At 37.2% G+C, this 26,806-nt stretch overlaps 1 protein-coding gene across 3 annotated transcripts in view; it reads left to right on the forward strand.

Annotated features, from left to right (window-relative positions):
- The first annotated feature begins 556 nt into the window (after nt 1-556).
- The window catches only part of LOC127880676 (multidrug resistance-associated protein 1-like), a 44,262-nt gene continuing 18,012 nt past the window's right edge, over nt 557-26,806 (forward strand). For 2 of the 3 annotated variants that reach the window (XM_052428010.1, XM_052428009.1), the window contains exons 1-14: nt 557-652; nt 1,118-1,184; nt 6,556-6,682; nt 7,472-7,648; nt 9,308-9,475; nt 10,108-10,297; nt 12,566-12,659; nt 13,257-13,416; nt 14,823-14,969; nt 15,537-15,627; nt 16,827-16,971; nt 21,060-21,225; nt 23,372-23,571; nt 25,427-25,553. In XM_052428010.1, coding sequence (XP_052283970.1) covers nt 565-652; nt 1,118-1,184; nt 6,556-6,682; nt 7,472-7,648; nt 9,308-9,475; nt 10,108-10,297; nt 12,566-12,659; nt 13,257-13,416; nt 14,823-14,969; nt 15,537-15,627; nt 16,827-16,971; nt 21,060-21,225; nt 23,372-23,571; nt 25,427-25,553 — 1,947 coding nt within the window. In that variant the 5' untranslated portion in view covers nt 557-564. The remainder of the gene's footprint in view (nt 653-1,117; nt 1,185-6,555; nt 6,683-7,471; nt 7,649-9,307; nt 9,476-10,107; nt 10,298-12,565; nt 12,660-13,256; nt 13,417-14,822; nt 14,970-15,536; nt 15,628-16,826; nt 16,972-21,059; nt 21,226-23,371; nt 23,572-25,426; nt 25,554-26,806) is intronic. The other variant, XM_052428011.1, reaches the window with a different exon arrangement.

Genomic DNA, 26,806 nt, shown 5'->3' on the forward strand with positions numbered 1-26,806 from the left:
GTTCGCTCGAGACTATGGCTTTACCCCTGGTCGATCCTTTTTCCTGCCAATAATTGTAATCCTATTCAGAACACATTTGTGTTAAGTTATTATAAGCCATGAAGCAAATGAGTTACATGTGTTGTAGGTCGGTCTAGCAACATTTGCCACGTATATTTTTACCATTTCAACTTTAGGATGTATATAATAATATATGATCTTCGTCATGAGTTTCATGTGTTGTAGGTCGGTCTAGCAACATTTGCCACGTATATTTTTACCATTTCAACTTTAGGATGTATATAATAATATATGATCTTCGTCATGAGTTTCATGTGTTGTAGGTCGGTCTAGCAACATTTGCCACGTATATTTTTACCATTTCAACTTTAGGATGTATATAATAATATATGATCTTCGTCATGAGTTTCATGTGTTGTAGGTCGGTCTAGCAACATTTGCCACATATATTTTTACCAAAGAAGACCATCGGTTCGACCCGCAGTCCATATTCGTTGCCATTGTTCTCTTCAACATTCTTCGGTTTGCGATGAACGTGGCCCCGGAACTATTATGGAGCTTGTCATGTGCTGGGTGTCTGTTGCTAGGATACAGGCTTACCTGAATAAAGCGGACATTGACACTTCCAATGTGACCCATCTCTCGGATAGTAGTAATTACTGTTTATTTTAATTTTTTCCTGAATAAAGTTGTCATTGAGACTTCATTTAGAAACCAATGAGCTGCAAACAGCATGAAACCTGAACAGAGATACTTGCAGGCTGTTCTGGTTTTATGCTGTTAGCACATAGCCATTTTCACTTTGCTTCTGAGTGGGAAAGGGTTAAGTAATGTGTGTTTATTTGCTAATAATGAAAATCATATTCTCAAACTTTGATACTGAATGTAATGTTTATGTAAACATTCAATTATAACATTGCTGAATGCTAATTTATTAAATAATAGTTCTTTTCATGTTGTTTTGAATTGACTTTTCTTTTGTAATACGTATATATATTTCTCAAATTTTAACACAAAAGCATCCGCATGAACTAAACTTTTTGTAGATAATTCACATGAATCATACCAAAATAAATTAGAAAAACCATGAAAAGCATCATTTTTTAATGTTTTACAGAGAATGCAGTATCAATCATGGATGGCACATTTCTTTGGGATAAGGAAATAGGTCCAGCATTAAAAAGGTTTGTATTTCTATAAGTATTTTTGCTTTATAACTGTAAAATCATTTATATTCTTCGCCATGACATTTTGTTAAAAAAAACAAAACATCATTTTTGTGGGAACTTACATTATTGGATTTCTGATTTTGGAAAAAAATAAAATAAAAGTAAGAGATTTCAGTCCGTCATTTTTCAATGTGTTGTGTTGAATTTGTGTGATTGTTCAACACGGGAGATCAACGAAAATGAATCATGCATGAATAATAATGAATTAACTGTATATCAGTTGTTTAGTTTACAGCACGACAAAGTTGTAACCGAGTATACTGTTTGTTCATCCGTCTGACATTCTGTCCTAACAAACAAATATAAACTTTGGAGACTAAAAAAAGGCATACATATATAAACATGTCTGGCAGAAGTCAGTACCCAAAAATCGTAACTCTAGCTGCAATATTTTCAAAGTTATTGTCAGTTATCTGTCTCTTGCCATTTCTCAAAAACAACTAAAGATTTGAATTTTGTACATAGATAAAATAAAATGGTAGTAAGGTGAAGTGCAGTGCATAAGGATTATACCTAAAAATGAATTTGAATATATTAAAGGAATTATAACCCTCGTTCAATTTCTTTTTAATTTATGAATCTTATAGCTACAACATGCTTATGTTTCTAGTAGTCCATATAAACCAACACCCAGAGCCTTTGATAATTTTTATGTCCCCCACTATAGTAGTGGGGGACATATTGTTTTTGCCCTGTCTGTTGGTTGGTCTGTTGGTTGGTCTGTTGGTTGGTTGGTTTGCGCCAACTTTAACATTTTGCAATAACTTTTGCTATATTGAAGATAGCAACTTCATATTTGGCATGCATGTGTATCTCATGGAGCTGCACATTTTGAGTGGTGAAAGGTCAAGGTCATCCTTCAAGGTCAGAGGTCAAATATATGTGGCCAAAATTGCTCATTTTATGAATTTTTTGCAATATTGAAGATAGCAACTTGATATTTGGCATGCATGTGTATCTCATGGAGCTGCACATTTTGGGTGGTGAAAGGTCAAGGTCAAGGTCATCCTTCAAGATCAGTGGTCAAATATATGTGGCCCAAATCGCTTATTTTATTAATACTTTTGAAATATTGAAAATAGCAACTTGATTTTTGGCATGCATGTGTATCTCTTGGAGCTCCACAATTTGAGTGGTGAAAGGTCAAGGTCAAGGTCATCCTTCAAGGTCAGAGGTCAAATATATGTGGCCCAAATCGCTTATTTTATGAAACTTTTGCAATATTGAAGATAGCAACTTGATATTTGGCTTGCATGTGTATCTCATGGAGCTGCACATTTTGAGTGGTGAAAGGTCAAGGTCAAGGTCATCCTCCAAGGTCAAATATATGGGTCAAAATTGGTCATGTAATGTCACTTCTGCAATATTGAAGCTAGCAATTTTATGTTAGAAATGCATGTGTATCTCATTGAGCTGCACATTTTGAGTGGTGAAGGGTCAAGGTCAAGGTCATCCTACAAGGTCAAAAGTCATATAGGGGGACATTGTGTTTCACAAACGCATCTTGTTTCTATGGCGGCTTTGGGAGTCCATATTCACTCGTTCATACAGACAAGAGCAAATCTGCACACAGATTTCGTGCGCATAACTAAACAGACATCGTTAGAGACAAATTGAGGAAAATAATGAATTAACTTCATAAACATTTTAAATTTACCTGAATGGCAACCTACGGATGTTATCCTTTGCATGCACCCTATAAAAACACAAGGATGTTTCAACACTCTTTTCTCGCTGACATGTTTATGTTTAAATTTGAATCAGTGTATTCTGTATCGAATACCACATCGTTATCAACTTTAATAGGCTCCAACACATAACCCAACGTGCAAGATATTGGTGTTCTGCGACCTAACCAATATTGGGTCAATTTTCCAATATGGCGGATACAGGGTACGAAAGAAAAACTAACTCAATTAAAACAATTATTTCTTGCTTTAATGATACCATTTGGATGAGTTTGTGGTTAAGACAGGTAAACTTAAATAAGTTCTTGAAGTTTCAGTTTTCCTTAACCCTTGCATTGTTGATAACATTTTGCACCCATGGACAAGAGAGAGCGCATTGCAACTCTCAGCAGCCCATTGGGTTATAAAGCTGAGAGTTGAAGTATTTCAACTAATGCTTCTAGCTGTCAGACAAATGGCATGCATGGGTATTTGTGTCATTACAGTGACTCTCCTAGTTTAAATCTGAACCTCGTTTTGGGAAAAGTGGGCTTAATGCATGTGCGTAGTCTCATCCCAGATTAACCTGTGCAGTCCACACAGGCTAATCAGAGATAATGCTTTCTGCCTAAACTGGATTTTCATTCAATGGGGACTTCCATGTAAGAAGAAAGTGTTGCCTTTGATATTCATGTGATTACTGCAACTTTTTAGCTCACCTGATTGCTCAGGTGAGCTTTTGTGATCAGTCTTTGTCTGTCATCCGTCCGTCCGTCGTCCACATTTGGTTAGTAAACAATTTAGAGGCCACTAGGTCAACAATTTAGTCAAAAACTAGGTCACTAGGTAAAAAAAGAAAGAAAAACCTTGTAAAGCCTGTATAAGTCACATTTCATGCCCAATCTTCATGTAACTTTGTCAAAATGTTTGTCTTGATGATATGTTGGTTGAGTTCATAAGTGGTTTTGGTCTGTTGAAAAACATGGCCGCCAGTGGGTGGGGAAGTTTTCCTTATTCGGCTATAGGAACCTTGTAAACACTCTAGAGGCTGAAACTTGGTCAGAAGATTTGTCCCAATGATACCTCGATCGAGTTCGAAACTAGGTCAGAAACTAGGTCAAAAAAAGAAAAAGCTTGTAAACATTATAGAAGTCATATGACCAATCTTCATGTAACTTTGTCAAAATGTTTTTCTTAATGATATGTTAGTTGAGTTCAAAAGTGCTTCCAGTCCGTTGAAAAACATTGCTGCCAGTGGGTGGGGCAGTTTTCCTTTTTGGCTATAGACAAACCTTTTAAACACTCTAGAGGCCACATTTCTTGTCCGATCTTCATGAAACTTGGTCAGAAGATTTGTCCCAATGATACCTCAATCGAGTTCGAAACTGGGTCATGCTTGGTCAAAAAATAGGTCACTAGGTCAAAAAAAAAGAAAAACACTGTTAACACTAGAAGTTCCATTGGTTGAGTTCAAAAGTGGTTCCGGTCTGTTGAAAAACATGGCCGCCAGTGGGCGGGGCAGTTTTCCTTATTTGGCTATAGAGAAACCTTGTGAACACTCTAGAAGACACAGTTTTTGCCCAATCATCATGAAACTTGGTCAAAACAATCCTTACTTTTATTGATATCTCAGACGAGTTTGAAAATGGTCCAAATTGGTGAAAAAACATGGCCGCCTGTGAGCAGGGCACTTTTCTGAATATGTATATAGTGAAACATGTGAACACTGTAGAAGTCACATTTTTGACCCAGTTTACATGAAATGTGGTCAGAACATTTGTTTCCTAAATGCGAGAGTTGAGTTCCAAAATGGTTTCGGTCCGTTAAAAAACATGGCTGCCAGGGGGGGGACGCATTTTCGTTATATATATTTGTCTAAAAACATGGCCGCCAGGTTGGGGTGGGGCAGTTTTCCTTATATGACTTATGATAGAGAAACCTTGTGAACACTCTTTAAGTCACTTTTTTTGCCTTATCGTCGTGAAACTTAGTCAAGACATTGGTTTTACTGATATCTTGGAAAAATTGGAAAATGTCTCAAATCGGTGAAAAAAAAAATAAAATTGTTAGCTCACCTGATTGCTCATGCGAGGTTTTATAGGATCGATCTTTGTCCGTCGTCCATACACATTTGGTTGGTAAACACTCTAGCATTCACATTTCTCAAGCATGCTTTATCAAAGTTGCTGAGAAGCTATATGGCCACAAGATCTCAGTCAAGTTTGATAATGAGCAGAATCGCATGATAAATGCCAGAATTATTGCCCTTAGATTGTCAAAATTTTCATTATATTATACAAAATCCTTGCAAACACTCTAGAGGTCACAATTTTGTTTCAGATTTTATGAATCTTGGTCATAATATTTATTTGTGATGTTTGGTCATGAGGAGTCAAAATATAGGTCACCAGGTCAAATCTTACAAAAACCTCGTAAACACTCAATACGCCAGAGTTTTGGTTCATTAATAATGATGAAACTTAACCAGGATGTTTGTCTGGACAATATCTAGGTCAAGTTTGACGTTTGGTAATGTGGGGACAAAATCTAGGTCATAGGGTCTAATCTTACAAAAACCTTGTAAACACACTAGAGGCCATAGTCTTGGTGCAATAATGATGATACTTGACCAGGATGTTATCTAGGCAAAGTTTGTCATTGGGTCATGTCGGGTAAAAATCTTGGTCATGTAGAATTATCATTACACGAAATGTTTGCCTTGCAAAAAAAAAACATGCAAATAAACAGTACTCAATCAGAATTAATCATATACTCACACTGCAAAAGTAAACAGAAGAGAACCAATCTTATATGCTCTAGAGTACTGAATTTTCAACTAAGCAATAAAAAAGGCGTTGTAAAAAAAGGTGAGCAAACTAGGACCATCTTGGCCCTCTTGTTTTATTTGAGGAGTGTGTTAGTCATTTGGTTAATTTTTATATAATGATTGTGTTGGTAACTTTGTTATTTCAGAAATAGGTTAGTAACTTTTTCTTTGTCAGTTTATGATTGTGTTAGTAACTTGGTTATTTTTGTTATTTTAGGATTACGTAAGTAACTTCGTTATTTTTGTCATTTAATGATTGCGTAAGTAACTTGGTTCTTTTTGTCATTTAATGACTTTGTTAGTAACTATGTTATTTTTGTCATTTAAGGAATGAGTTTGTTACTTTTTATGCCCCCGAAGGAGGGCATTATAGTGTTCGCACTGTCCATCCGTCCATCTGTCTGTCCGTCACACTTTGCGTTTAGGTTTCAAAAAATGCTCATAACGTCTATGTCCCTTGAGATAAAAGCTTCATATTTGGTATGCCTGTGTATATGGACAAGGCCTTTCCAAACACACACACACATTTTGACCCCTTGACCTTGAACTTAGGGTCTGCGTTTAAGTTTCGAAATCTGCGTTTAGGTTTCGAAAAAAGCTCATAACTTCTATCAAGCGTTTATAAGGGGCATAAGTCATCCTATGGTTACAGCTCTTGTTTCTTTGTGCTATTTAATGATGTGTTAGTAACTTAAGGATAGTGTAAGTAACTCCATTCTTTGTGTGATTTAAGGATTGTGTAAGTAACTCCATTCTTTGTGTGATTTAAGGATTGTGTTAGTAACTCCGTTCTTTATGTGATTTAAGAATAGTGTTGTTTGTGTCATTTAAGGATAAACCTACAGATCCCTAAAGGGAGTCTGGTGGCCATAGTGGGCAGTGTTGGGTCTGGGAAATCATCTCTGGTGTCTGCCATGTTGGGAGAGATGGAGAAAGTTGGGGGCACAGTTAATGTTGACGTAAGTTATTTTACACAGGCAAAAGTTCACACTTTCTTGATATATTTTGCCTCAAAAGGCTTTTTGTTAGGTAACTATAAGAAAATGTAGTCACTTGCAAAAGAAAGAAAAATTGAAAAAGCGTTTTTACTTTTTTAGGCAAAATATATCAGGACCGAGTGAACACATTTCTGTGTCTGTTTACTATTATCTCTACAGGATATGAAAATGAGTAAGTCTGTACATACGTTTGTCCATTAGTATGTATGTCACAAAACTTGTGTTAAACTCCAATTTTACTTTGGTGGAGATCTCCCTCACAGATAAATGACCTTAATGCATAGATAATTGTAATGAAATAATAATTTGTAGATGCAAAGAGTTTTGACTGAATTATTGCTCTTTGCCTGTTTTTGCTAAAGAATATATAATCCCAAAAGAGTGTCTTTTTAACTGATCCTTTATAACAGTGTAGATAGTTCTCAATTATGCTTTTGCAGTTGAATGACCTTAATGTTTAGATGATCATAAAGATATTTGTTTGGCTTCTTTAAGTTTTTTGTGCAGAATTTTTGCACTTTTTCTGTTTTTCAACTAGAACATAAATATAGTCATAACATAAATCAGTGCCATCTGTATGTATGTTCTTAGGCTTGTATTTTCAACTCCAATTTAACTTCAAGTGATCTCGCTTACAGCTGAATGGCCTTAATGGGTAGATGATCTTTTTAGGTGTGATAAGTTTGGCAGAATTGTGGCCCTTTTTCTGTTTTTCCACTAGAAAATATTGTATAAAATTTTGTGAATTAGGGTTCTACAGCCTACGTGGCTCAACAAGCTTGGATCCAAAATGCATCAGTGAAAAACAACATCTTGTTTGGGAACGATTTCCAAGAGTCCAGATATGACAATGTGGTTGAGGCCTGCGCACTGAAGGCAGATATTGATATGTTGCCGGCAGGTGATCTGACAGAAATTGGCGAAAAGGTTTGCTCAGGTTTTGTTGTAGAAGTGACTTTTATGACAAAAATCTGTTAAGGAAATGTGCAAAGGTCTTGAACAAAATCTCCAATAAAGAAGTGATAGATAGACTATGATGGATATTTCTCTATGATTACGCAAAAGTCTAGTTACTGATCATGTGCCATTTTTTGGTGGATTATTATGTTTCAAGCTCTTTGTTTTGACAGAACCAACATGATAGATATTTAAACAATAAACTAGTGGAAAGACAAGGGGCATTTCATGAAATTTTATGAGAGAATACCAGTGGTCACTCTCTGTAAAGACTTGTTCACGTTTCATGTTTGAGTTTTTAACATATTTATTTAAGCTTGATTGCATTGAAAGTCTCAGGCTTATAGAAGCGCTCTCGAGTCCGTTTCGTAGGCCTATTACCAGTACTTGGTGTCCTTGTTGAAGATCTAGAGAACGCTCTCCGAGTGTGGATTGAACCTGTGACCTCCCGATTGCTAGGCAGACATCATATCCATTACGCCAGGGCAAACTTTGTACATACCACATCTACAGAGTCAATTAAATATCTATATTATCATTAATTTTGTGGATATGGTTTCTGCCTAGTGAACAAGAGGTCATGGGTTTGAACCCCACTGTGAGAGCCTTTTTGAGATCTCCCCAAAAGACAGCAAGTACTGGTTCTACCCAATGGACTCGATTTAATCAAGCTCAAATAAATAGGTCTTCCTAATATTAAGATTATTGTTAACTCTTGCAAAATGTTTTGCTAACACATGCCATGGGGAAGGCTTTCTCAGTGGAACATGTTATTTGGCTAGTATTAGTTGACAAAACATGTTAAAGTAAAATTGGTGTAAAATAAACAATGATTGAAAAAATAATTCCCAATATTTTTCTCCCTAACTAACAAGGAACAATGTATTTGCTCACCAGAGAGTAGCATGCTTATGGTGAGCTTTTGTGATTGCCTTTGTTATTGTCCAATCTAAATGAAACTTTGACAGAAGATTTGTTCTAATGATTGGTAGGATTTGTTTGAAACTCTCTATCATGCGGGGTCAAAAACTAGGTCACTAGGTCAAATTAACGAAAAGCTTGTGAACTCTCTAGAGGCCATATTTATTTCCAAATCTTCATGAAACTTGGTCAAGATGGTCCAAATTACATTTTGGCTAAGTTAGAAAACTGGGTCCTGTGGGCTAAAAACTAGGTCATAGGTCAAATTAAAGAAAAAGCTTGTGAAGAAAGTCACCTTTCTTGCCCAATTATCATGGAACTTGCTGAGAAGATTGATTCTAATGATATATGATATGTAAGCGGAGTTTTAGAATTGTTCTGGTGATATCTCAGCTTTGCAGTTAAAAAAACATTAGTGGCTAAATAAACAAAACTTTTGAGCCATGCTCTGTGAAAAGGGGGTTTAATGCATGTGCGTAAAGTGTCGTCACATATTAGCCTGTGCAGTCCGCACAAGCTTATCAGGGACAACACTTTCTGCCTTTATTCAACTTTTGTTTTAGGGAGGTTTATTCGAGACAATAATACAGGGTAAGCGGAAAGTATTTTCCCAGATTAGCCTGTGCAAATTGCACAGGCTTATCTGGGGCGTCACTTACTGCACATTCATTAAGCTCAGTTTTATGAGAACAAGGCTCAATTTTTCAGGGTATAAACCTCAGCGGTGGACAGAAGCAACGAGTCAGTCTGGCAAGGGCTGTTTACTTTGACAGCGACATATACATTCTAGACGACCCTCTCAGCGCTGTCGATGCCAATGTAGGAAAACACATCTTTGAGCACGTTATCGGAAAGAACGGTGTTCTCAAGGACAAGGTAAATGATCAACAGTGGTTTATATTGCATATCTTAAATAAACCCATGTTTAAAAACACATCTTTCAGCTTATTATTGAAAATACTAGTGTCTGCATCAATAAAGTAAATGATAGACAGTGAATGATTCTAGCCTATATCCCTTCCTGCTGGGAAGCAAAGTTAAAATGGCTATGTGCTACCAGCATTAAACCAGAAAAACCTGCACCAGCCTTTGGGTCAGCAGAGCTTAAAATATACAAATAAAGTTTTAAAATGAAAACTTAAAATATCGCTAAAACCACATGGGTCAGTTTTTAAGCACTTGGTGTTACATAATCTAGTGGTCCTCTCAAAAATTTGTTCAAATTATGATCCTAGCGTCAAAACTTTCAACGCGTACTACTTATCTTAGTTGTTCGCAAGGAAACAACTAAAAACATAGAAAACAACTCCAGTTATTACACAAACATTCACAAATCGGTACATAAACATTATGTTTCTACAAGTCTCAGCACAGACTTTTATGGGATGACACTTAATTTGATTGCAATAATCCCAGTTTTCTCACAATGCAGCTGAAATAAGCAAACTACTCATAAATAGCTAAGTTAAACAAGGCCATATTATTTATTTTCATTTTGATTGGTTAAGACCAGGGTACTGGTGACCCATGGTATCCACTGGCTGCCTCATGTAGACACCATCGTCGTGGTTACCAATGGTGAGATATCGGAGACGGGATCGTACGAGGCCCTACTGGGTCACGACGGAGCGTTCTCCAAGTTCCTGAAGACATATCTCATCGAGCACCAGGAGGAATTAGAAGCAGCAGAGGAAGAAGGTATCTTTAAATACACATTTGTTCACATAATATATTGGCTGCGTTTTAAAATAAAAATTGTCCTAGAAATGAAATATTTGATGTTTCATATCGTACTTCAAAATTATTTTGAACTCCTCCTTCTCTCAATAGTTTAGTTCTTTCGGGTCACAGGTGAGCGCCTTATTGACCATTACGTCTTGTTTAAGCAGAACTGTTGAACTGGGTTAAACCAAGACAAAGAAATCTGTATAAAGGTATCTTCAAATAGTGTGGATTATTTGTAGCGGAACTGTTGAACTAAATTCATTTAAGGTAAAGACATTGCCCGGGCGTAGTGGATATAATCGGCCTAGCATCTGGGAGGGCATGTGTTTGATTCCGACTGTGGGAACGTTCTTTAGATCTCCCCTAAAGGCACCAAGCACTGGTTCTACCCAGGAAACGGACTTGTTGTTTGATCCTCATTTTGGGATAATTCTTTAGATCTCTCCCATAGACACCAAGTACTTGCAATCTTGCTATATTAGGTTTTAACTAAGGGAGAGAAATGTGTTTTATTACTGAAGACAGGATGTAGGATTACAACATGGGTTGTCTTTAAGAGTTGTTGTTCCCCCTCAAAGTGGGGAGGCTCTTGTCTGCCTCTATGATTCACATCGGGAAAATGTTTTCAGACGGGAACTTTGTCCACGTATCAGGCAGTTTCAAAACCATGAAGAAGAAGGTATTTTCTTATAATTTGCAAATGGAAACAGCAATGAGGAAGTCAGTTTTATTCAAAGGAGGGAAATCTGTATGCTTTCTGAAAGCTGTGTATGATTGCAAGAGTTGTCTTTTAAGTTTTCCCTAACATTAAGCAATGTGCTTGTCTGTCTGTCCCTTTGTATGTATGAACTTACATACATCCTTAAACCTTTTCCTACTGGAACTTTATTTATGATGCAATTTTATGATAAGTTTCAATAATTTAGATCTCCGGTTTAGACACCAAGTACTGGTTCTAGACCCAGGAAACGGACTTGAGATGGTTTAAAACAAGCCTTGGGCTTTCAATGCAATCAAGCTAAAATAAATAGGTTTAAACTTATAGCTGTAAGGTTACACTTGCAGGTCAAAATTTGAAAAATGGCAAAAATGCCATTGATGATGCCGTTTGTTTTGACGACATCCATGTCTGTGCCTTTTTGTGGCACATCTTGTTTAGATTAAGAAGACAAAGAATCCAGAATTGTCCACCGTAAAAATGAATTTTAGCTGCGCTCTGGGAAAATGGGGCTTAATGCATTTGCCTTAAGAGTCATCACAGATTACCTGTGCAGTCCGTATAGGCTAATCAGGGATGACACTTTTGGCTTGTGTGGTATATTTGGTCTAGCAAAAATCCAGTTTAGGCAGAAAGTGTCGTTCCTGATGATGCATAACTCACATGCATTAAACCCTTTACACAAATGCATTAAACCCTTTACACAAATGCATTAAACCCTTTACACAAATGCATTAAACCCTTTAAACACATGCATTAAACCCTTAAAACACATGCATTAAACCCTTAAAACACATGCATTAAACCCATTAAACACATGCATTAAACCCTTAAAACACATGCATTAAACCCTTTAAACACATGCATTAAACCCTTAAAACACATGCATTCAACCCTTTACACAAATGCATTAAACCCTTTAAACACATGCATTAAACCCTTTACACAAATGCATTAAACCCTTAAAACACATGCATTAAACCCTTAAAACACATGCAGTAAACCCTTAAAACACATTCATTAAACCCTTAAAACACATGCATTAAACCCTTTACACACATGCATTAAACCCTTTACACAAATGCATTAAACCCTTTACACAAATGCATTAAGCCCTTTACACAAATGCATTAAACCCTTTAAACACATGCATTAAACCCTTAAAACACATGCATTAAACCCTTTAAACACATGCATTAAACCCTTAAAACACATGCATTAAACCCTTAAAACACATGCATTAAACCCTTAAAACACATGCATTAAACCCTTTACACAAATGCATTAAACCCTTTAAACACATGCATTAAACCCTTTACACAAATGCATTAAACCCTTAAAACACATGCATTAAACCCTTAAAACACATGCAGTAAACCCTTAAAACACATGCATTAAACCCTTTAAACACATGCATTAAACCCTTTAAACACATGCATTAAACCCTGTTTTCCCATAGTGCTGCTCAAATCAATGTTATTTTTTTCAGATTTAAGATTTAAAAATAAATGATAATTTTTCAGATGCAGTTTTGAAGCAAGACATTTTCCACAGACTGGTATCCATTCAGCCTGATGTTGATCATTCCGATTTGACTGACAAACTGATACACTGGAGGTATACATATAGTTCCTACTTTGAAGTGTTTGTTTATCTCTTTACCAGTAAGATACCCATTTTTACTTGTTTGTAGTCCCTCAGAAATTATTTTAAATTAAATTTCTTTCTTGCTAGATTCACGTTTTGAAGGCTTCATTTTCAATCCTAAGTTACTCATGAGCAGCAAACAGCGTTAAACTTGAACATACTGCAAGTTACTGGCAGGCTGTTCTGTTTTTGTTGCTGGTTACATATTGCTATTTTCACTTTGCTTCTGAGGGGGAAACGGTTAACAGGAAATTCTTCACAGATATTTGCAGTTGTTCAAAACGGCAATTTTAATTATAATTGCAAAATAGAAACAGTTGGGTGAACCATAGATTATAATTATATGATACAACGGGTATTTGAGCTATGCTCATGGAAAGCAGGCTTATTGCACGTGGGCTAAATTTCTTCCCAGATTAGCCTGTACAGTTTGCAGAGACCACACTTTCCGCTGATATTTACTTGTTAACCACAGCGAAAAAAAAATGCATATGTAAAAACACTCTTATCGTCATTTAGTTCACTTTTTCTTAAAAAAAAATATTAATTAACTTTACCATCATGCAGAAAATCTCAAAGAGAATCAGATAAAAGTACAACAGATGTTAGACGCCTTACTTCACAAGGAGACAAAATGATTCAATATTCGGCGCAGACGTCTCCGGTTTCAACTGAAAATATTGACCCTGCAAGGCTTATAGAAGAAGAGGAAGTTGAAATTGGTCGTGTAAGTACTTTTTAAGACTTGTTTATTTCAACATTTTTGGAAATGGGCTTGGGCCTTTTGGATTCGGAAAAAATAACTTATTTTTGACGAAAATCTGGAAATAGGTGATTTTGGTTTTTTGCTTACAAATACTTAAAAATTGAGAATAAAAATAATTTTCAGTATTATATTTACTGAGTTAACTTGTAGAGATGGATAAGAAAAGGAACTTAATGATGACATTTATTTTTAGCCAGGCTGTTTTCGGAGAAAACCCGAGCTATTGTCATAGCCTGCTCGTCGTCCGCCGGGGTCGTGATAAAACCTTAGCATTGCCTCTAAAATCATAGTGCTTCCACCTACAACTTTGAAACTTCATATGTACATGCACCTTGATGAGTTCTACACTCCACACCCATTTTGGGTCACTAGGTCAAAGGTTAAGGTCACTATGACCTTTAAAAAAAATTAGATCTGACAAGCTTTCACAGCCGAGCGTGGCACCTGTTATGCTGTGCTCTTGTTTTAAACTTGGGATGGGGGACCTGTAATTGATAATTTTAGGCAGTCATTTTGGACAGATATATACTTTTTGACATTGGGAAAGTGGCCAAAGTTTGACCCCGAATATGACAAAGAAAAAATATTTATTAGCTAGATTGTATTTGAAACCTAAGGCATTGAAATACAGTCCTACATCTGTTTCCTGGATAGGACTAATTTTGTGATCATTTGTGTCTTGTTCTGAGAAAACTGGGCTTAATGCTTGTGCGTAAAGTGTCGTCCCAGATTAGCCTGTGCAGTCCGACAGGCTAATCAGGGACGACACTTTCTGCTTTTATGGTATTTTTAGTTTGAAGGAAGTCCCTTCTTACCGAAAATCAAGTTTAAGCACAGGCTTATCTGGGACAGCACTTTATGCACATGCATTATGCCCAGTTTTGTCAGAACAAGACACATTTATATTCGTTGGCATGAACTTTTGTGGTTTCTCAAAAAATGACTTTTTTGTCAAATTGTAAATTTGTGCGATTTCTGATTTTGGAAAATAGAGAAATGTGTGTTGTGTTATGTGTTTGTGTTAAAATTATGGAACAGTCAACCCTAAAAATCAACAAAAGGAATCTGAACAATAATGATTTTACAGTATATACTATGTTGAAGTATATTACTGCCGGTTCAGTGGAAGGTCTACATGCTGTACAATTGTTTCCTATACAACTGCAGGTACAATGGAATGTCTACATGCTGTACAATTGTTTCCTTTACAACTGAAGGTACAATGGAATGTCTACCTGCAGTACAATTGTTTCCAATACAACTGCAGGTACAATGGAAGGTCTACATGCTGTACAATTGTTTCCTATACAACTGCAGGTACAATGGGAGGTCTTCATGCAGTACAATTGTTTCCATTACAACTGCAGGTACAATGGAAGGTCTACATGCAGTACGCTAGGGCTCTGGGACTGAAGTACGCCGTATGTCTCGTGGTCCTGTATGCCATCTATCAGTCCCTGTATATCTGGTCGGCTATCTGGCTCGCTAACTGGACTGCAGACCCACAGCTGCAGGTCACAATATACTAATTCAGATCCTTATGAAATGTAATACAGGTCACAATATACTAATTCAAATCCTTATGTTATGTCATGCAGGTCACAATACAGTGTATACTAATTCAAATCATTATGTAATGTCATGCAGGTCACAATATACTCATTCAATTTTTGTAAATATTTAAATCAAAATTAGTTAACATAGGGACCCCTATAACCATATATTTTCTAAAAAAGCATTCTAAGCTTAATGCATTTCAGAAGTAAAAAAGGCTTGTCATGCAATGTGTAAGAAAAAACTTGAAACAAAGTTGTTGGGTTTTTTTTCAACGTTTTTTCTTTCAGTCACTTTTTAATAGATTGTTATGTGCCTTTGGGCAAATTTCCTGCTGCTATCTCTAATCTTAAAACATTACAGTGATTTCTTGGTGAACAGCAATGCTTTCCCAGCGCACAAGTCATGAAAAGAATAACAAAACGAGTGTCATTAACTAAAACATCTCTTTTTCAAGTAAATCAATATGATATTGTAGAGAGCATTTAAGTGCACATTTCAATTATATACTATGCTGTAACCTACAGAACCTCACCCTGTACCCTGCCAATAGTACCGCAAGGAGGGAACTCAACAATTACTACCTCACGATTTACGGAGAATTCGGTATCGCCCAAGGTGGGACTTCAATGCTATTTAAGGCTGGCTATGGGAAATTTGGGTTTAATGAAGGTGCATAAAGTTTCGTCTCAGATAAGCCTGTGCAGTCTGCACAGGCTAATCATGGACAACACTTTCTGCCTTTATGATGTGTTTTGTTTCAGCAAAAATTCCAGTTGAGGTTGAAATTGTTGTCCCTGATTAGCCTGTGCACACTGCACAGGCAAACTATGACAACATTTGTTGCACTTGCGTTAAACCCCTGTATCCCAGAGCATATGTTTATTGAAATGGATAATTCTAACTGGTCATTAAATAAATATGCACCCTTTGGAAGAAGCAGTATACTTTGCATATCTCCCTTGGTAAGATTGTTGGTCGTTTGGTCTGTCCACAATTTATGTGAGTAAAGGGAGGGTGGGGGAGGGGGGGGGGGCATTTATCTTTACAAACATCTCTTCTTATTAATGAACACAATATTATGTGTTGTTGAAATAACACTTAAATCTTTTAAGAAACTTTTTTTTTAAACAATGAATTAAATGCAATTTTTTCTGTTGTTTTTATTGTCCCCTACCAGTTTCACCAGAGGGGACTTATGGTTTGCGCTCTGTGTGTCCGTCAGTCGGTCAGTCCGTGAGTCTGTGAGTCTGTCACACTTTTCTGGATCCTGTGATAACTTTAAAAGTTCTACATATTTTTCATGAAACTTGAAATATGGATGGATGGCAATATGGACATGATGCACGTCATTTCATTTTGGTCCTACGTCAAAAATTATGTTTGCTATGGCAACAAATATATATAATACAAAAATTCTGACAATTCTGGAGCCGTAATGGGACATATATTGCTTGGCAATAGTCTTGTTAATTTTGACATAATAAAAGTAAAATAGACGCATACATAATTGCATCATTCAAATTGAATTAATTACTACAAAACTGGATGTTGAATTGGATTTTTGAATGAAAACCTTATCGTTGGGGCATGAACACTGTTTAAAAATACATTTAAAATTATAAAAAATACAACTTTTCTTCATGAAACAGTCATAGAGAAGTTCTAACAATACTAAAAGTCAAGACAGAATATTACAAACATTCAACATGAAATGGACCGCTTTGTTTGGGAAAATCACCAAAATGATGTCCATCCAAGTTTAGATTTATATATTAAAGTGTTACTATATATTTTACTTGCTTTTGCTTTTCCAGCAATTGCAGTGCTGATATATTCCCTTGTGCAAGCATTCTGTGTAATAGAAGCAGCGAAAGTTCTGCACCAAAAGTTACTCGTGAATGTTCTGCGAGGTCCAATGTCCTTCTTCGACACTACACCTGTGGGCCGCATTGTCAACCGGTAGGGCTATAAGTATAAGCCTATTTATTTAAGCGTTATTGCACTGAAAGCCAAAGTCGTATTGAAATGCTCTCGAGTCTAATTCCTGGGTAGAACCAGTACTTGGTGCCTTAAGGGGGGGATCGAAAGAATGCTCCCACAGTGGGGATTGAACCCTTTGACCTTTTGGTCGCTACGCTGACCCCATATCCACTGAGCCATGGCAAAGTAGGGCAATTTTGTATGTGTACATTATTATGCCTCCCTTCAAAGAAGAGGGGGTATATTGTTTTGCACATGTTGGTCCGTCCGTCGATCCGTCTGTCGGTCCGTCCACCAGATGGTTTCCAGCTGATAACTCAAGAACGCTTAGGCCAAGGATCATGAAACTTCATAGATACATTGATCATGACTGCAGATGACTGATCCCTATTGATTTTCAGGTCACTAGGTCAAAGGTCAAGGTCACAGTGACTTGAAACAGTAAAATGGTTTCCGGATGATAACTCAAGAATGCTTATGCCTAGGATCATGAAACTTCATAGGTACATTGATCATGACTGGCAGATGACTGACCCCTATTGATTTTCATGCAATAGGTCAAAGGTCAAGGGTCACAGTGACTTGAAATTGTAAAATGGTGTCCGGATGATAACTCAAGAATTCTTACGCCTAGGATTATGAAACTTCATAGGTACATTGATCATGACTGGCAGATAACCCCTATTAATTTTCAGGTCACTAGGTCAAAGATCAAGGTCACAGTGACTCGAAACAGTAAAATGGTTTCCGGATGATAACTCAAGAATGGTTATGCCTAGGATCATGAAACTTCATAGGTACATTGATCATGACTGGGAGATAACCCCTATTGATTTTCAGGTCACTAGGTTAAAGGTCAAGGTCACAGTGACAAAAAACGTATTCACACAATGGCTGCCACTACAACTGACAGCCCATAGGGGGGGCATGCATGTTTTACAAACAGCCCTTGCTTACGTTTTGTCCCAGGGTCTTCAATGTACTTATGAGCCTCATTCTGGGTAAACTGGGTTTAATATATGTGAGTTAAGTATCATCACAGTCTGATCAGGCTTATCAGGCACAAAACTTTCTGCAAACACTGGATTTTTGTTTGGAGAGACAACCTTTGAATGATAAATGCAAATAAAAGTGAAGTAAAAGTGAAAAGTGTTTTCCCTGATTAGTTTTAACTTATTATGCCCCCCTTCGAAGAAGAGGGGGGTATATTGTTTTGCACATGTCGGTTGGTCCGTCGGTCTGTTGGTCCGTCCACCAAATGGTTTCCGGATGATAACTCAAGAACGCTTATGCCTAGGATCATGAAACTTCATAGGTACATTGATCATGACTCGCAGATGACTTCTATTGATTTTCAGGTCACTAGGTCAAAGGTCAAGGTCACTTTGACTCGACACAGTAAAATGGTTTTGGGATGATAACTCAAGAACGCTTACACCTAGAATCATGAAACTTCATAGGTACATTGATCATGACTGGCAGATGACCCTTATTGATTTTCAGGTCACTAGGTCAAAGGTCAAGGTCACGGTGACTCGAACCAGTAAAATGGTTTCCGGATGATAACTCAAGAATGCTTACGCCTAGGATCATGAAACTTCATAGGTACAATGATCATGAAGACAGAAGACCCCTATTGATTTTCAGGTCACTAGATCAAAGGTCAAGGTCACGATGACTCCATCCAGTAAAATGGTTTCCGGATGATAACTCAAGAACGCTTACGCCTAGGATCATGAAACTTAATAGGTACATTGATCATGACTTGCAGATGACCCCTATTGATTTTCAGGTCACTAGGTCAAAGGTCAAGGTCACGTTGACTTGACACATTAAAATGGTTTCTGGATGATAACTCAAGAACGCTAACAACTAGGATCATGAAACTTCATAGGTACATTGATCATGACTTGCAGATGACCCCTAATGATTTTCAGGTCACTAGTTTATTTGAAATCTTTTGACTATTTCTATGTACATAAAACATTTACATGGGTAAAGCATGTTTGAAAATGTAAATTCATCTTTTTTTTTTTATCTTTCATTATTCTTTTGTATCCTTATTTATTTAAGCTTGATTGCATCGAAAGCCTAAGGCTTATTGAAACGCTCTGGAGTCCATTTCCTGGGTAGTCCTGCTGAGTCCATTTCCTGGGTAGTCCTGCTGAGTCCATTTCCTGGGTAGTCCTGCTGAGTCCATTTCCTCGGTAGTCCTGCTGAGTCCATTTCCTGGGTAGTCCTGCTGAGTCCATTTCCTGGGTAGTCCTGCTGAGTCCATTTCCTGGGTAGTCCTGCTGAGTCCATTTCCTCGGTAGTCCTGCTGAGTCCATTTCCTGGGTAGTCCTGCTGAGTCAATTTCCTGGGTAGTCCTGCTGAGTCCATTTCCTGGGTAGTCCTGCTGAGTCCATTTCCTGGGTAGTCCTGCTGAGTCCATTTCCTGGGTAGTCCTGCTGAGTCCATTTCCTGGGTAGTCCTGCTGAGTCCATTTCCTGGGTAGTCCTGCTGAGTCCATTTCCTGAGTAGTCCTGCTGAGTCCATTTCCTGGGTAGTCCTGCTGAGTCCATTTCCTGGGTAGTCCTGCTGAGTGAGGACTGCACAGGCTAATCTTGGACAACACTTAATGTACGTTCATTAAACCCAGTTTTCCTAAAACGAGACTCGTGTTGTACATGCAGCAAATAAAATAAGCCATTTGGTAAGAATTTTGTTTAAATCTGACATACTCTTGCATGTATATCTATAAGTTTTCAGTTATGTGTACGAAAACAAAAACAGAGTTGATTCAGGCCAGTTGCAATGTATAGTATTATTATGTGTCAAGGTATGAATTAGAAATTTGTTAAATGTGTCTCACTGTCACTTTTATTGACATAAAATATGTATTCTGCCCATTTTGTATGTTTCAGTAGGGTATTAGACAGATAACTCTCGACTACTTAGTATGTGTTGGTGTTTAGTTAAGCGTGATTTTTCATCGCATTGTAATCCAAGATACAGAATGGAATTCTGTTTCCAGAATGACGTGTCTCTTTCTAAAGTTTTGATTTTATGTGTAGTTGTATTGCATCAATATTTTCACCGTCTGGTGACAGTAAGTTGAAAAAAAACAACAACACATGAATTCTATCTAATCATTAATATTTGTTGGAGTTTAATTTTTGTTGATTTCTGGGTTGACAGATCCACGTATTTAATACGAACACGTCTAAAAATGACTAAAATTCCTCATTTTTTGTTTTCCCAACAACAGAAGTCCACAAATGTACATGTCCATGAAAAAAGTTGTGTTTTGGTAAAAAACAAGAAATTTCATCCAACCAATACAAATGATTTTACAGTATGTGGAATGCTGACAGTGCTAAAAAGGATGTCGGTACAGTAAAAACTCTTTTTATGTCCACTTTGGTATTACGACCAACTCGCTAAGACGACGACTATTTTTAAGTCCTGGTTTTTGACGCTCACTAATCCGACCAATCCCGCTAATCCGCTTACGACCACTTTTATCAGTGGCAATGAACGAAATTGCTATAAATTGACACCCGCCAAACGACAAGTAATTTTCGCACCTTTAACTGGATTTGGTGTTATGGTTCGATCGCGTTTGTGTACAAAGCCATTGTGAACCAATTAACCACAATTAAGGACAAAGCCAGACATATCTTTGTATACTGCATAAATTAATTACTGGTATATTTTATGCAAAAAGATTAAAATTCATTGAATGTTAACGTTTTTGTATTATTTGTCCATCAAATTCATGAAAACTCAGAATTAAGACCACCTCGCTATTAAGACCACTTTTCAAAAGTCTCACAGGTGGTCTTAATAGCGAGGTTTCTCTGTATTTCCCTTTAATTTCTTCATAAAGCTTCTTCCAAGGCATTTAGGCAGTCTAAAGTACATTGCCAGAAATGATCGTGGTAGTGTTTTGGGGTTTCTACTGGGGTTAATGCATGTGCTTGAAGTGTTGTCTTAGATTGTATGTAGACTGTGCAGACTGCACAGGCTAATCAGGGACAACACTTTACGCACATGCATTAAGCCCCGTTTTCCCATTCTTCCAGGTTCTCACAAGACATTGAGGCTGTCGACAGTACGTTGCCAGAAAAGATTGTGGAAGTGTTGTGGAGTTTCTACGCAGTAATCAGCGTCTTTGTAGTCGTGGCCTACAGCACCCCGATATTCCTTACAGTGATTCTACCCCTGGGATTTCTTTATTTCATCATGCAGGTATGTAGACTAGTCTACAGCCCCCCGATATTCCTTACAGTGATTCTACGCCTGGGATTTCTTTATTTCATCATGCAGGTATGCAGCCTACAGCACCTCAATATTCCTTACAGTGATTCTACCCCTGGGATTTCTTTATTTCATCATGCAGGTATGTAGACTAGTCTATAGCCCCCCGATATTCCTTACAGTGATTCTACCCCTGGGATTTCTTTATTTCATCATGCAGGTATGCAGCCTACAGCACCTCAATATTCCTTACAGTGATTCTACCCCTGGGATTTCTTTATTTCATCATGCAGGTATGTAGACTAGTCTATAGCCCCCCCGATATTCCTTACAGTGATTCTACGCCTGGGATTTCTTTATTTCATCATGCAGGTATGCAGCCTACAGCACCTCAATATTCCTTACAGTGATTCTACCCCTGGGATTTCTTTATTTCATCATGCAGGTATGTAGACTAGTCTATAGCCCCCCGATATTCCTTACAGTGATTCTACCCCTGGGATTTCTTTATTTCATCATGCAGGTATGCAGCCTACAGCACCTCAATATTCCTTACAGTGATTCTACCCCTGGGATTTCTTTATTTCATCATGCAGGTATGTAGACTAGTCTATAGCCCCCCGATATTCCTTACAGTGATTCTACGCCTGGGATTTCTTTATTTCATCATGCAGGTATGCAGCCTACAGCACCTCAATATTCCTTACAGTGATTCTACCCCTGGGATTTCTTTATTTCATCATGCAGGTATGCAGCCTACAGCACCTCAATATTCCTTACAGTGATTCTACCCCTGGGATTTCTTTATTTCATCATGCAGGTATGCAGCCTACAGCACCTCAATATTCCTTACAGTGATTCTACCCCTGGGATTTCTTTATTTCATCATGCAGGTATGCAGCCTACAGCACCTCAATATTCCTTACAGTGATTCTACCCCTGGGATTTCTTTATTTCATCATGCAGGTATGCAGCCTACAGCACCTCAATATTCCTTACAGTGATTCTACCCCTGGGATTTCTTTATTTCATCATGCAGGTATGCAGCCTACAGCACCTCAATATTCCTTACAGTGATTCTACCCCTGGGATTTCTTTATTTCATCATGCAGGTATGCAGCCTACAGCACCTCAATATTCCTTACAGTGATTCTACCCCTGGGATTTCTTTATTTCATCATGCAGGTATGCAGCCTACAGCACCTCAATATTCCTTACAGTGATTCTACCCCTGGGATTTCTTTATTTCATCATGCAGGTATGCAGCCTACAGCACCTCAATATTCCTTACAGTGATTCTACCCCTGGGATTTCTTTATTTCATCATGCAGGTATGCAGCCTACAGCACCTCAATATTCCTTACAGTGATTCTACCCCTGGGATTTCTTTATTTCATCATGCAGGTATGCAGCCTACAGCACCTCAATATTCCTTACAGTGAGTCTACCCCTGAGATTTCTTTATTTCATCATGCAGGTATGCAGCCTTCAGCACCTCAATATTCCTTACAGTGATTCTACCCCTGGGATTTCTTTATTTCATCATGCAGGTATGCAGCCTACAGCACCTCAATATTCCTTACAGTGATTCTACCCCTGGGATTTCTTTATTTCATCATGCAGGTATGCAGCCTACAGCACCTCAATATTCCTTACAGTGATTCTACCCCTGGGATTTCTTTATTTCATCATGCAGGTATGCAGCCTACAGCACCTCAATATTCCTTACAGTGATTCTACCCCTGGGATTTCTTTATTTCATCATGCAGGTATGCAGCCTACAGCACCTCAATATTCCTTACAGTGATTCTACCCCTGGGATTTCTTTATTTCATCATGCAGGTATGCAGCCTACAGCACCTCAATATTCCTTACAGTGATTCTACAGGAAGTCTCTTCATAGTGAAAATTCAGTTTAGGCAAAAGTGTCATCCCTGATTGGCCTGTGCGGACTGTTTTCCAGTCCAATGCCGTTATAATGAAAATGAGCATTGTGTAAAGACATCTGACATTAACTTTCTGAAACACAAAAATAATTCAAACAATCTAGTATTTGATAAATGCACCATGTAAAAAACATAAATTAACGGAGAAACAATCAGACAAATAAAAATGATATTTGTGTGTATAATTTCAGCGTTTTTATATACCTACGTCACGACAGCTGAAACGGCTGGAGACAAAGACTCGGTCACCAATCTACAACAATTTCGGGGAAAGTTTGGCAGGTGTGAGCACTATTCGCGCTTTCCGCGTCCAAGAACGGTTCATGGACATTTCTGACAGCAGGGTAGACTTGAATCAAGAGTACACATTTGCAAGTAATACGGTGGAGAGGCAAGTTAATTTCAGAACTTATGGCATACCAAAACATTACAAAGCATTGTAAAGATTTTGTTTAAGTTTGAAAGGAAAAACTCATAAATGAGTGTTATTGCCCTTTGCTTATTTTTATGTGCAGAACATAGCTTCAAGTGCATTTTTCGTGTGAAAAGGTTAACGTAAAAACTGTTTTATAGATTAAAATAAAACTTCATATGTTGATAAAGGGCTTTAAAAGGAAGTACAGGTGCCATAAATCATTCTTCAATATTTACAGAATTATTGCCCTTTGTTTATTTTCATTACAATTCCATTACATTATCAATATTAACATGAAACTTTATAGATCTAAAATGACCTACCCAAGTGTTTTTTTTTGGCTAGTGTCCTTGGTATTTTTCTCTTGCAGAGCCCAATTACATATTGTTGTTTTAATGTGCTGATCATAACTAAAAAAAGCACAAGTAAAATTCATATACCGGTAACATGGAAACAGAAAACTTTAGCTAACGTGTGAAGTTTAGGACCCATAACTCTTTCTTTGATATTTATGGAGTGTTTCCATTTGTTAAATTTTATTGAGCAAAGCATAACTATTACAATTAAATCAGTTGTAATGGAAAAAAAAATCAATATGGAACATTCACTTTTCGGTTGTTGTTTTCAATAAATAAATAAATAAAACTTGTCTGTGTTCCCAAACTTTGACACTTTTGGGTCAAAACAATACTTTTGGGTCATAACAATACTTTTCAGAGGCCTCTACTGTGTACAGTGAGAGCATTTGTTCTTGTGTACATTTTCAAATTGTCTTTAACACTCTTTAAGTTTGCATGTATGTTTGCTTAATTTTAGTCACTGTAAAATCATTATTTTGCATGGCACATACATTTTCTTTGACTTTGTAGGTCTACCGATCCACAAATTTCACACACACATCGGAAAACAACTGACTCAAATTATTGTGTTTTTTCCAAATTAAAAAAAAAGCAATTTACGTGTCCAGGATTTTTTCTAACCACGAAATTTTATACTGGCGAATATGAATTAATTTACACTATATTTATAGTTATTTAGATGTCTGCCTGTATATGGGTTTGACAACTTTTATTCTGTCCAGTGCTCAAGTGCATTAAGGTGTATTGTCACCTGAATAAAAATGAACATTGAGTTTGAAAACATAATCATTCTTGATTTTCGTAAGAAGACCTATTTGTAAAATTATATCCTGCAACTTGTCAGTTAACATAGTTTCAATGTTGCATCTATGAGCATGATATCTATCAGTTGTGCAAGATTTCTTAAGGTCTTACCAATCCCATGAACGAGTCGTAAAAGAAAAAAACTGTTCCGCTTTTTTGTTGGGGGGGGGGGGCATATTAATGAAGACACTAAATTGCACAAATTAACAAAAACTAAATTAATGTCACCAAACAGACAAACCTCTGTCCATAGTTACACTGAAACAACTGGGCCCGTATTCACCAAACAATTCTTAGACTTAAGTCTAAGAATAAAGAAAATTCTTTAAATTAGAATATTCAAGAATTTCTTTAATTTTTATTCAAACTCTGCAGTAAACATCTCTATCTATATTATTCTTCGTATAGAACATTTTGTTAATGACATAATCACCAGTGGAGGCCTGTATATATTCAAACACTGAACACATTTTCTTGGTTCTAAGTCTATTCTTTATTCTTAAGTCTAAGAATTGGTTGGTGAATACCGGCCCTGTTGTCCCTGATAATCCTTTGCACAGACTGCTCATCATGGACGACATTGAACGCACATGCATGAAGTCCAGTTTCCAAGAGACAATCTCATAGGTATCCATATACTTACAAAAGTAATGTTGTCAATGATTCAGATGGCTCGGTATACGCCTGGATATCATGGGAGGAGTCGTGGTCTTGGCGGCATCCTTGTTCTCAGTCCTGGAAAGAGGCAAAATATCGAGCGCTATTGTTGGACTTTCAGTATCATATGCCCTGCAGGTGACATATTGGTTTAGTTTAGACCTATTTATTTTATCACTATTGAATCCAGCTCCCGAAAACTAATTAAAATGCCTGAGTAGGACCACCATTTGGTGTCTTTGGGGGTGATCTTAAGACACTGCCAAAGGGAAGATTCAAACTGTAATCTCATGGCCGCTAAGCGGACACAATATCTTCTATGCCACAGGCACAGAGACCTGAGTTGGTTCAATAAGGCTTTTTTATGTTATCAAGTATCATCTTTAGAAATGTATTTAAGCACTGTTTTAAATGTCATACTTTATCAGGTAGTGATTAATTGATATGTGCCGGACTCTTGTTTAAGGGGGGTAATGCATGTGTGTTAAGTGTAGTCCCTGATTGGCCTTCACTTTTATTGAATCTTTCGTTTAAAGGAAGTCTTAACAAAAATCTATTCTAGTCAGAAAGGGACCTCCCTGATAAGCCTGTGCGGACCACACAGGCTAATCTGGGACGACACTTCACATGAATTAAGCCGAGTTTTCCTAGAACATGGCTCATATTAAGAAAGATATTTTAGCACCGATTGTTTTACACTTCATACTTTATCATTTGTTAGAATTTAATTGATATAATAGTAATGCACCTTTTAAAGGTTATTCATGTTTGTGAAGTCCCCCCTTCCCCCCCCCCCCCCCAAAAAAAAAGGCGTTAAAGCACACATATACTCGGCATAAATTTGACCTTCTTTATGGATGTGATCAGTTTAGGTCCGTAAAATATGATAGAGGCAATCATGCAAGAGTGTATGGTCCCATCAATAATTTCTTATTAGACCTTGTGTGATTAATATGGACCAGGCATGCAAAATATTAATGAATGACGTTGCCACACAGGTTACACTCAGCTAAGTTGCACTGTGTGGTAGCCCTTTATTACTATAATTAGATATTGACAACTGAAAAAAAGTTCAAAACTGCAAATTATGTTATTTTTGTCCAGTACCGGTTTCACCGGAGGGGACTTATGGTTTGCGCTCCGTCTGTCAGTCTGTCTGTCCGTCACACTTTTCTGGATCCTGCGATAAATTTAAATGTTCTTCATATTTTGTCATGCAACTTGATACATGGATAGATGGCAATATGGACATCATGCACGTCATTTCATTTTGTTCCTACGTCAAAAATTCTGGTTTCTATGGCAACAAATATTTAAAAAAAACACAAAAAAAAAACACAACAATTCTGACAATGGTGGGATTTCTGACGATGGTGGAGCCGGTAGGTGAC

The sequence above is a fragment of the Dreissena polymorpha genome, chromosome 5 (genome assembly GCF_020536995.1).
Source record: "Dreissena polymorpha isolate Duluth1 chromosome 5, UMN_Dpol_1.0, whole genome shotgun sequence".
Taxonomy (NCBI): domain Eukaryota; kingdom Metazoa; phylum Mollusca; class Bivalvia; order Myida; family Dreissenidae; genus Dreissena; species Dreissena polymorpha.